The 12101-nt window shown below is 44.5% G+C and overlaps 1 protein-coding gene across 3 annotated transcripts in view; it reads left to right on the top strand.

The window, feature by feature from the left end:
• The first annotated feature begins 714 nt into the window (after positions 1-714).
• The window catches only part of CEP164 (centrosomal protein 164), a 195458-nt gene continuing 184071 nt past the window's right edge, over positions 715-12101 (top strand). For all 3 annotated transcript variants that reach the window (XM_068240894.1, XM_068240892.1, XM_068240891.1), the window contains exons 1-2: positions 715-803; positions 7289-7396. In XM_068240894.1, coding sequence (XP_068096995.1) covers positions 7312-7396 — 85 coding nt within the window. In that variant the 5' untranslated portion in view covers positions 715-803; positions 7289-7311. The remainder of the gene's footprint in view (positions 804-7288; positions 7397-12101) is intronic.

Genomic DNA, 12101 nt, shown 5'->3' with positions numbered 1-12101 from the left:
ACAGACACAGATCTCTCACACACACACACCTTTAGACTAGCCCCAATTGCAATCAATTTTTCTGACTGATTGTAACATTTCAAAAATCTGACCAATGTACCACACACGTTTAATTTTTCCCCAGTTATGATAAAAATGATTGGAAACTGAGAAAAATGCTAGGGTGTGTATATTAACACATTCACAATCCAACACACACCATACAATCTTTAGAAAAGTTGAAGAAACATTTCCAGCATTCCATATCAATACAAATAAAAAAAGGAAAATCCGATCAGATTTTTCAGTCGAATGAAAAAAAGACTTTCGATTTTTTTTTTGGGGAGATCCGATCATATTTATCGAATTGCTGTAAAATTGGATTATTTTATTGTATCGCGTGTGGCCACCAACCACATACATGATACGGTAATGGTTTTATTCGGAATTCGGTTTGTGGCACAATTCACAGGTATCATTTACATTACAGGCGTCATATGGGCACGAGATATCGTGAACCCCGTACGTTTTGCAAATGTAAACACGCCGCTCCGACTAGCTCAGCTAGGAACACCAGAAAAACTACGGCTCCCGACAAACATTTGGCCAGGGGACGTAACTCTGGAGCTGCCCAATGACTGATTTAATGACGAGCCAATCAGAAGGAGCTTTTATTCCAGCTAGCCTATCATCGAGCACAGGGGAGGCTGGGATAGTTGCCAGGCAGATTGAAACCGGAAGTGATTATTGCGGGGCAACGCAGGAGCGTCTGTGGATGCCGTGCCGTTATTAGGAGGAGAGGTGGAAGGGAGCTCTCCCAGCGGGTAAGAAGGGGTAGGAGGAGGGAAATGGGTGGTCGCTGCTTGTGTTCTCCCCACGGCATGCACCGACCCATGTGACAGCGCTTACTTAGCACCAGCCCACTCATGTCTGTATGGAGAAGAAGCCAAACGCCCCCGAAATTTTAAAAGGTTTTAAAATGAAATGATAAAAGTCACTGGAACACGGTTTTGAAATGTATGCCTTTTTAATAAAGGTTTTCTCCTTTAAAAAGTTATTGTTTGTCCAAGTTTTAAGTACCAGCTGGTTGTCCCAGCCTTTAAATGAGGCAGCCAGGAATAACAGAAGACATAGATTTGCTTTGAAGCTGTAAGACCAATAGAGTTATCTTTAAAGCGGAAATGAAATCTCCCTAAAAAATAAAGAGTTTCACTTACCTGGGACTTCTACCAGGCCCCTGCAGCCGACCTGTGCCTGCACAGCCACTCACCGATGCTCCACTCTCCCGCCGCGGCTCACTTCCACTTCACGCAGTTTGTCTTCGCTGCGCCTGGCCGTGCATGCTCTCGTTCACACTCCCGTAGCTGGGAGGCGCAGTAGACCTTTTCTCATACTGCACCTGTGCAGGACTGTCCTGGCTATGGGAACGAGTACAAGGCTACGCTTGGCCAGGGCGCAGTGGAGGTTGACTGCTTGAAGAAAAGTGAGCTGCATCGGGGAACGGAGGATCGGTTCAGGACGGCAAGGGCGCAGGAAGCCGGCAGAAGCCCCAGGTAAGCGAAACAGTTTCAGATCCGCTTTAACTCATTGTGGAATGAGCATGCGCATCTGATGCTTGGACTCCATATCTCTCTCACTACATGGACGGTTTAAAGGGTATTTAATGTGAGAGGAATACAGAGACTGTCATCTTCATTCTCTAGTAAACAATGCCAGTTGCCTGTCATCTGTGTTGATGCTCTGCGTCTAGTAATTTAAAGAATATCTGTAAGGAAGAAAGTGCTCCTATGGGGTACCTGCCTCGGGAGGAGGATGCCACTGGATCCTAATGAGGTTCCTTGGACCTCTTCAGCTTTGGGGATCCAGCTCTGGCAGCCCCTGAAATCTGCCAAGGTGTGCAGGCACAGTAGGGACTTCAGCGCGCAGCAGTATTTACCAATCTTTGCTCCTGTGCACTACAAGCTTACCCTCAGGTGCCAACGGAAATAGCCAAGCCTGATCATGGCAGCTCTGCTGGGCAGGTGATTTGCGCCTGCCCAGTATAGCTGACCCAATCGGGCATGGCTATTCCCACCAGAGCTCGAGAGGAGGCTTGTACTGTATCTGCGCAGGAGTGAAGATTGGTAAATATTTCTGCACGCTGTTTGGGTGCTGCAAGCTCTGGATCCCGGAGGCTGAAGAGGACGGAGCAGTGCTTTTCAGCGCTGCTAGATTTGGGCGCAGCCAGCGCTGCCATAGACTATAAAGGGATTCAGTCTATAGCGGCGCTCAGTGAGTAACGTCGGCTCCGTCAGAAGACGGAGCCGAGGTTGCTTAAAAACATAATCCGGCCTCCAGCAATCGCTGGAAGCCAAATTATTTCATTCCCCACCATCCATGGCGGCCTGGAGGGGGAATAGTAATTAAATCGGCCCGGACTTGTGCAGAAGCAGGATCAGCCTTATAGCGCTGTATCCTGCGCCCAAGTCTACCGGCGCCGATTTCAAATGTACTCGAAGAGGACAGGGTAATGCTTCATACACACTTGAGATAAAAGCCTTTGGAAAATGCAAGATCACAGACCAATTTTACCCCCTTCAATGTAGTATTAAACCAGGTGTGTATGAGGATCTGCAGATCTCATAGACTATGAATGCATTTTGCAGGAATGGATTTTTTGCAGGAACAGATCTTTTGCAGATAATGATCTTTTGAGTGTGTACGGGCATCTTTGTGTGCAGCATCTTGCAAAGATTTTATCTGATGGGGAGTGCAGCTCCATAGAATAGACTGTGTAGGTATGACTCTCATACTACATGGAAGGGGGGTAAAATTGGTCTGTGATCTTGCATTTTCCAAAGACTTCTCTCAAGTGTGTATGAAGCATAAGTCTCATTAGGATCCAGAGGCTTTAAAGTGAATTGGAACTGCATTTAAAAAAATGAGACAGATACTTACCCAAGGAGAGGGAAGGCTCTGGGTCCTATAGAGCCTTCCGGCTCCTCTCCTGGTCCCGTCTTTTCAGTGCTGGCTCGCCCAGTAGCAGTATTTGACTAAATTATTCAAATACTGCTTTACCCGGCCGAAGGAGGCTTCAGAAGTCTTCAGGGAGCCCGAGTGCTCCTGAAGAAGGGCGGCCCTGTACTGCGCCTGCGCAAGCACGCTCCCTTGCACGCTCACGCCTGTGCAGTATGGAGCTGCACGTCTTCAGGAGGACACGGCTCCCGAAGACTTCCAAATACCCTTTCGGCGGGGGATTGAAACGGGAGGGGGGGGGGGGGGGGGGGAGCCAGCAAAGGATAGAGAGCACCGAGAGAGGAGACAGAAGGCTCTATACAACCCAGAGCCTTCCCTCTCCTTAGGTAAGTACAGTGGTGTGAAAAACTATTTGCCCCCTTCCTGATTTCTTATTCTTTTGCATGTTTGTCACACTTAAATGTTTATGCTCATCAAAAACCGTTAACTATTAGTCAAAGATAACATAATTGAACACAAAATGCAGTTTTAAATGATAGTTTTTATTATTTATGAGAAAAAAAACTCCAAATCTACATGGCCCTGTGTGAAAAAGTGATTGCCCCCCTTGTTAAAAAATAACTTAACTGTGGTTTTTCACACCTGAGTTCAATTTCTGTAGTCACCCCCAGGCCTGATTACTGCCACACCTGTTGCAATCAAGAAATCACTTAAATAGGAGCTATCTGACGCAGAGAAGTAGACCAAAAGCACCTCAAAAGATAGACATCATGCCAAGATCCAAAGAAATTCAGGAACAAATGAGAACAAAAGTACTGTAATTGAGATCTATCAGTCTGGTAAAGGTTATAAAGCCATTTCTAAAGCTTTGGGACTCCAGCGAACCACAGTGAGAGCCATTATCCACAAATGGCAAAAACATGGAACAGTGATGAACCTTCCCAGGAGTGGCCGGCCGACCAAAATTACCCCAAGAGCGCAGAGAAAACGTATCCGAGAGGCCACAAAAGACCCCAGGACAACATCTAAAGAACTACAGGCCTCACTTGCCTCAATTAAGGTCAGTGTTCATGACTCCACCATAAGAAAGAGACTGGGCAAAAACGGCCTGCATGGCAGATATCCAAGGCGCAAACCACTTTTAAGCAAAAAGAACATTAAGGCTCATCTCAATTTTGCTAAAAAACATCTCAATGATTGCCAAGACTTTTGGGAAAATACCTTGTGGACCGACGAGACAAAAGTTGAACTTTTTGGAAGGTGCGTGTCCCGTTACATCTGGCATAGAAGTAACACAGCATTTCAGCAAAAAGAACATCATACCAACAGTAAAATATGGTGGTGGTAGTGTGATGGTCTGGGGTTGTTTTGCTGCTTCAGGACCTGGAAGGCTTGCTGTGATAGATGGAACCATGAATTCTACTGTCTACCAAAAAATCCTGAAGCAGAATGTCCGGCCATCTGTTCATCAACTCAAGCTGAAGTGATCTTGGGTGCTGCAGCAGGACAATGACCCAAAACACACCAACAAATCCACCTCTGAATGGCTGAAGAAAAACAAAATGAAGACGTTGGAGTGGCCTAGTCAAAGTCCTGACCTGAATCCTATTGAGATGTTGTGGCATGACCTTAAAAAGGCGGTTCATGCTAGAAAACCCTCAAATAAAGCTGAATTACAACAATTCTGCAAAGATGAGTGGGCCAAAATTCCTCCAGAGCGCTGTAAAAGACTAGTTGCAAGTTATCGCAAACACTTGATTGCAGTTATTGCTGCTAAGGGTGGCCCAACCAGTTATTAGGTTCAGGGGGCAATTTCTTTTTCACACAGGGCCATGTAGGTTTTGAGTTTTTTTTTCTCACTAAATAATAAAAACCATCATTTAAAACTGCATTTTGTGTTCAATTATGTTATCTTTGACTAATAGTTAACGGTTTTTGATGAGCAGAAACATTTAAGTGTGACAAACATGCAAAAGAATAAGAAATCAGGAAGGGGGCAAATAGTTTTTCACACCACTGTATTTGCTTCATTTTTTTTTAAATGCGGTTCCCATTCACTTTAAGGCTATGACATGCTTATTCTGCCTTATTACTTCTGTATGCCATACTGAAATCAATTATGCAAGTATATTGCCTTATTGAACAGTGTCCAGTTTTAAGCTATTTGAAACGCACATTAAGTATACTAACATTTTAAGATGCAAATGCACTCAGACAAGTAACTAATAAAATTGCAATATTGTTTTACTTTCTCTCTCTATTTTGCTCTGTTTAAATGTACAGTATCTTTGTGTAGCCATTAGACAGAGTATTCTAATGCTGGATACACACGGTGCGTTCGTTTCCCGTCGATTCCCTTATTTCCAACATGTCCGATTTGGATCTCGATGGATCGTTAGGTCGATTCGCATGCAAAGTATGCCGAATCGACCTAACGATCCATCGAAATCCAAATCGGACATGTTGGAAATAAACAAATCGACGGGAATCGACGGGAAAATCGAGTGCACGAATGCACCGTGTGTATCCAGCATTATGTTAAGGGGAAGGTACAAGACCCATTGCAAAGATCACATCTTCATGGCCTCCCCCCTCATTCCTCCTTCGGAAGCAGAAACCACATGTTCCACTGCTTGATTTACTGGGGGGAGGTCCATGACAGTAGTATTCACACCCCCCTCTAGTGAGTGATAAAGAGAGGGGATGGGTGGTGTGAGCGCCATGCTCCCCCCCCCTCACCTAAGAGTTTAGAAAAGTAGGCTGGACGCAGTGAAATGGAGACCCACCACCAGGAGCTGTCAGGGACCAGGATGAAATCCTCATTGTGAAATCATTCCTGGAACTTTGGGGGCCTTATGGGTATGGGAATTACACCCTTGTGTTACAGGGGCAGGGAGTGAGCTGAGCAACATATAAAATTGTGGATGAGCTTTAAAGGGAATTTAAAGTGACAATAAGGTGACCATTTTAATGTACCCGCATTAGTCCTGGTCCCTAGCCGTCATTACGGTTTTCTCCCATCTGCTGTTCCCTCCCAAACCTGGCCGACTGGGCTGGTCACGGGCTACTGCGCATGCGCAGACCTGTGTGTGAGCCTCCTCGAGTGTGCTGGCTGGGAACGGTTGGTGCAGTAGCAATTTTTTTCGAACTGTGCAAGCTCAAAATGCTCCTGTCCATTGGCGTGCAATCAGGTGGCACAGGGCCCGAGGCCATGCAAGCAGCTTTCAGAGGACCACAGCAGTGGAAGGTAGAAGAGCGGATTGACCTCTGAAAGAAGTCCCAGGTAAATTTAACTGGCCACTTTATAGTTACTTTAGGTTCCCTTTTAAACTTCAGTTTTAACACTTATTTAAGTAGAGGGAGGGTCTTTGGATACCATTGAGCCTTCCGGTTCCTCTGTCCATCTATCTGTTCCTGCGCCGTCACCAGTTGAAGTTATTTGGCCAGCTAGGTCTTTGGCACTCGTTGGGCAGACTTCGGAACTACTTGAGTCCCTGAATTAATTTACTAAATTCTACTGTGTGTCACTGGAGTTCCTCTGTAACGCGTACCTGAAGTCATCCACCCCCCAACCCACTCAAGAAAAAAAAAATAACTAGATACTTATAGTCCCAAGGTTAACCCAATGTTCTTACACCCCTCTGTCCTAGAGTCGGCCTCCTCCAAACATATCTGACAAAACTGTCAAATGTTTCTTGTGGCAATGCTCCCATCCCTGTAGGAGTGTGGCCATACTGCGCATGCACAAATACGGATCTATTCAAAAGCTGCATCACTTTATTATTCCCCATGATAGAGTGGATAATTATCTTGATTCAGCATCATGAATGTTATGCTTGGGGTAGAGACTGGGACAGGCGTGTATGGAGAGGGTCTGATGCAACCTTTTGTATGATGATCAAACTAGTTGGCTGATGGTGTAATGGTTAAGGGCTCTGCCTCTGACACAGGAGACCAGGGTTCGAATCTCGGCTCTGCCTGTTCAGTAAGCCAGCACTAATTCAGTAGGAGACCTTTGGCAAGTCTCCCTTACACTGCTACTGCCAATAGAGCGCGCCCTAGTGGCTGCTGCTCTGCTCTGGCGCTTTGAGTCCGCAAGGAGAAAAGCGCAATATACATGTTATTTGTCTTGTCTTGTCTAGTTTCAAGATCAAGTAGGCAGAGAATATCTGAAATTCAGTCTGGCCTCCCTGCATGGTGACCTGAGAAAAAATAAAACTGATAACCCCATAATAGCAATAGAAAGGGGATGCAATAAATAAAAAAATGGAAAGAAGTGCATACAAAGTCTGTTTATTTAAGTAGCTTATATTTGGTTATTTTAATTAAATACGGTTTGTTTCTTCTCTTTCAGGCTTCTTTTACCAGTCTTCAAAGATGCTGGCAGTACCTGCTGGAAGAATGGGGGATCAGCTTATCCTAGAAGAAGATCATGATGAAAACTACATTCCTCAAGACAATGGTAGCTGATGTGTTTGAAATCAATGAGGACTAATCTAGATTGTTACCTTTTAAAAATACAATAAACCTGCACTGTGGGTGTTGCTTCTTGTCAGGCATTTATTTGTGAAGATGAGTTAAAACTGGATAGAGAGCAAGCTTTTAGCTTCCATGGAGAGGGAACCTACAGTATTTCACATATTTTCAGTTAATTTCTTTACTACAAACTATCTAAAACTAAATAAATAATGGAAATTTGTTATGCAAAATGGTGTTTTTCATCATAAACGTTGGTGTCTTGTAATTTGCAGTTGCTGAGACTATATAGCAGCAGTCATTCCATGTCCTGTAATAGGATGCAGTCACATCATCCCAACCTTTTATGACCACATAGTATTTATTAGACATTACAGTTCCTGTTCTGATATTACAGTAACTTTCATAGCATCACAACATTCACTATGACTATACAATATCTATTGTGTCCACCAGAAAGTAAAGTAGGTTGTCATAATTATGTCATGAGTGTGTTTTCTGTCATAGTATTTATTACACAGATATGAACAAATTTGTTGGTACCCTTACAGCTCATTGTTAACGTTGAACCCGAGGTGAATATCTGGTCAAAACACAGGTACTTGCCTAAGAAGAGGTAAGCCTCTGGATCCTATAGATTCTTCCCAACTGTCTTTCTGACCACCACAGCTGCGTGGGACCCTCATAAAGATCGTTGTGACCGCGCTCCTCTTCATGCATGAGCGTTGCCTTGCTGCACTTGCATGAGCACAGCCATGCATGCGCAGTAGCACAAAGCCACTCATGCATGGGTGGCACCTCACTCCCGCTGATGTGGTACAGCCGCGCTTGTGCATGAAGAGAAGTGTGGTCGCAATCATAAATCAAGCTCTTGTTGGATTTCTTTTGGGGGGTCCACGAGCAGTAATGGTGGTCTGGAGGATGGTGGGGCAGAGGCTTCCGTCTTCTTAGGTAAGTACCTCTTCTTTTCCTCAGGTACACTTTGGCCTCGATTCATCAAGACTTATCGAATCAATTACCAACAGCCGGTAAAATACCGAACTCGATAAGTTGATTTCAGGATTCATCAAAGTTATCTACAGCTGTTAGCGAGCATTCGGTAATCATTCGGTAATGGTGCGATAAAACGGAAGAAGTGCAATTCATGAAAATGAAAGTGGGCGTGGTTTAGCGTTAAGTTTAGGATTAGTTATCTCCTTCACTGCTCTGTCGTTATTCCTGTCAGATCATTGCTGACAGAGAAAATGGAGCCATTGAAAGTGGTTAGGTATCAGCTGAGATTGATTTAAAGGTGCAGAAGGGCAAGAATAAGGTCTAGAACTACATCAATTTGCAATAGAATGGATTTATTTGCTATACCAGGACATCTGCATTTCCCTTCAATCATCTTGTAAGAGAACACAGGCAGTGCCAGGGTTAACTAAATTGCTAGCTGCACTACATTTTTTTCAGAAAAGGCTCCTATCAAGCCGTAGCTGACGAAATTGTGGGATTGTCCCAAGCCACTTCCAGAATCCTGGTCCAGGTGTTAAGCCCTATTCGGAATGTTGCTATGTGGTGCTCAAAGGAATGCCCTTTTACCCACAATTCCACGGGAATCTTATGGCCTTGTTTTAAATTACCGCTGTAAAATGGAAATATCGACACGTTACCGAATGGTTATCGAATTCACACCGAATGCGGAAAAACCTTGATGAATACAACTAGAAATCAATAAATTTCGAATTCGGTAATTTAACAAACTGGAAAAAGCTATCACAAAGACAATGATGAATCGAGGCCAAATCTCTTCTGAAGAGTGATTACATGGAAAATTGCTGTCCCATGTACATACATGCACCATCTTGAAAGGTTAATAAGTTCATTAAAGCAAGTGTGGAAACGGAAGTATTGTTTATTCTATGGCCTGGACACGTTTGTTGGCAATGGATTAGAGTGCTTTTTTTTCCCAACTAGCTGTTTACGGTAATTATTATGATGTTTCCATCCACGCATAAAGGCCCTTTTTAAAGGAAGCGTGACTTTCAAAAAAAAAAGTTAGATATTGACCCATGTAATGGGAGGACTCTGGATGGTCCAGAAACTGGGTAGCCACAATTTTTCAACTCACGAACTACCTGGAAAACTACTGAGACATTATTAGGCAGACCTCCTCCTCCCTCTCCAAACATAATTAGGGTCCCCCTTAGCTCTTCAAGTATAAGGCAGATGACCCCTTAAAGAGGAACTCCAGTGAAAATAACATAATGAACAAAAGTGCTTAATTTTTACAATACCGTAATTATGTTAAAATGATTTTGTCAGGGTTTCCCCATTATAAAATTTTTCCTCTCCCTGATTTACATTCTGACATTGATCACATGGTGACATTTTTTTACTGCTGGCAGGTGAAGTCAGTGGAAGTAGCTGCTGCTTGCTTTTTTGGCAGTTGGAAACAGCTGTTATTTCCCACAGTGCAACAAGGCTCCGACAGTGTGATGTCAGCACCATGTTACTGACATTGCACTGTGGGAGGGGCTTCACCACAATATCAGCTATACAGAGCCCCCTGATGATCATTTTGCGAAAAAGAGTTCTCATGGGAAAGGGGGTATCAGCTATGGATTGGGATGAAGCTCAGTCCTTGGTCACGGTTTCTCTTTAAGTCCACAAATGTAATCAGTGTCCCCCCTTAATCTCCCAAAAATTATTAGGCAAGCCAACCCTCAATTTCCCAAACATAATATTAAGTCAGAATTCCCCCATCCAAACATAATTAGATACAATCACTCCCCCCAGTCCCTATTCCCAAGCATAGTCACACAGTCTCGGTCTCCCCTCCAACAGAATATTACACCCCCCCCCCCCCACACACACACACACACTTAGTTATGCAGAGAACCCTCAAATCCCTGTCAGTGGTGGGCACCTATAATAAAAGTGAATACAGATATCCACCTGCATCTTGGCTCCTTGTGACAGATGAGTGTCTCCTCTCTTCCATCCTCTCAACTTCACCTCCTCCCTCAGGCTCTTCCTCTCTAGCCCTGCACTTCTGACTGCACGGCTGTTCTTGACACAGTGACTTGATAAGAGCTCCTCCTCCAAACCCACAGGAACTGCTGGAAGGGGCGGGCGATAGGACACATTCACAGCCCTCATTGGCTATTATCCCCCAGGAACTGCTGGAGGGGAAGGGCCATGAGCACATTTGTCACGCTTGTTCGCTGGTGCTGCACTGCCAGTGTGTGGTGCACCACTTGTTTTTCAGAGCGTGACTGTGATTTACCCAGTAGTCCTTTGCGATTGACTGGTAGATTGCGTTCAATGCAATGGGCACGCCTGGTCCAGAGGTTTCCCGGTCCATCTTGGTGCCCATAGAGTACAGAGTACGGCCATGCTTATATAAGATGGAGCATGGTCTGCTTTCCTCTATGTGGGTACGTATGTAACTTTTTTTTTTTTTTTTTTTGTGTGTGTGAAAGTCACGGGTTTGCTTTAAATGGAGAAAGATGGTGACTGCTGTTTATTAACATTTGTCCTTCGCTGAATATGGAACAGCGAAAGCAAAGGAGAGTTGTGTGAGGAGATGAGAAAAAAATGATAGGCTAGAAATCCATCTCCAAGCTGCTTTGCTTTTCTTTGACAACTTAAAATATTATTAAGAAGTTTTTGGTCAGTGAGTCTGTGGTCACCTCACGGAATGTAGGACAAGGATTGGGAGGATGGACGTTTAGAAGCCGTGTATAAGTTCCACAGAGTTCCCATCTATTGCTTATTGGGTAACTGGCTTAGTGTGAGAAGGGGACTCTCACTGTTGCATGAAAAACATAGAGAAGTCAAATTAGAATTTACTTTAAAGAGGAGCTGTCAGTCATACTATCTCAGAACCCAGGCCCGTTTCTAGGGGCCGTGCAGCCGTGCGGCAGCCCTGAGCGCAGACAGCCAAAGGGAGCTGCAAACTCTCCCTCCTTCTCCCCAGGGGACTGCAGAGTAATTAGCTCAGGGAAGCACTGTATACAGCTACACTGACTGGCCAGGGGGGAAGGGGGGCAATCTCCCCCCAGGCCGCCTTTCATTCAGTGATTTAGGGCAGGTCTGGTGTCTGGTGTATTTGGGTTTGTTGTAAGGCATTGTGAAACTTGAGGCTAGCTGATAAAAGTGCAATCAGAGGACAGGCAAGCTGGTAAATATACACAGCATGATGCAGAGCTTGCCTGAAGGGTCCGTGGGCAAACATCTGTCTGGTCTCTCCCCATTGTTATTATGACTGCATGTGTGGATAAGGTGTTATACAAGTTGACAAGTTTTTGACAGTCCCTAGACTCCAGGAGGGCTACTTTCTGACTTGTATGAGAGACTGGCAGGGGCAGGAGTCCTATTACAGGCAAGTAGCCTCTGTGTGATGTGCAATACAGATAAGCTCTCTGCTCCATCTCAGGCTATTCTCAATTTCTCTCCACTCCTCTCTGGGCTAGTGCACGCCAAAATCGCAATAGCAATCGCTAGCAATTTGTAAGTGTGATTTTGTGAAGCGATTTTCAGAGCTATTTTTTAATGAATTGCTCCAAAAAATGCTACACACTGCATGTAGCATTTTTTGGAGCAATTCATTTAAAAAAAAAATTGCTCTGAAAATCGCTTCACAAAATCACACTCACAAATTGCTAGCGATTGCTATTGCGATTTTGGTGTGCACTAGCCCAGAGAGA

Source organism: Hyperolius riggenbachi, chromosome 6, assembly GCF_040937935.1.
Source record: "Hyperolius riggenbachi isolate aHypRig1 chromosome 6, aHypRig1.pri, whole genome shotgun sequence".
NCBI classification, from domain to species: domain Eukaryota; kingdom Metazoa; phylum Chordata; class Amphibia; order Anura; family Hyperoliidae; genus Hyperolius; species Hyperolius riggenbachi.
Note: the sequence above shows the minus strand (reverse complement) of the source record. Positions and strands in the feature narration are given on the sequence as shown.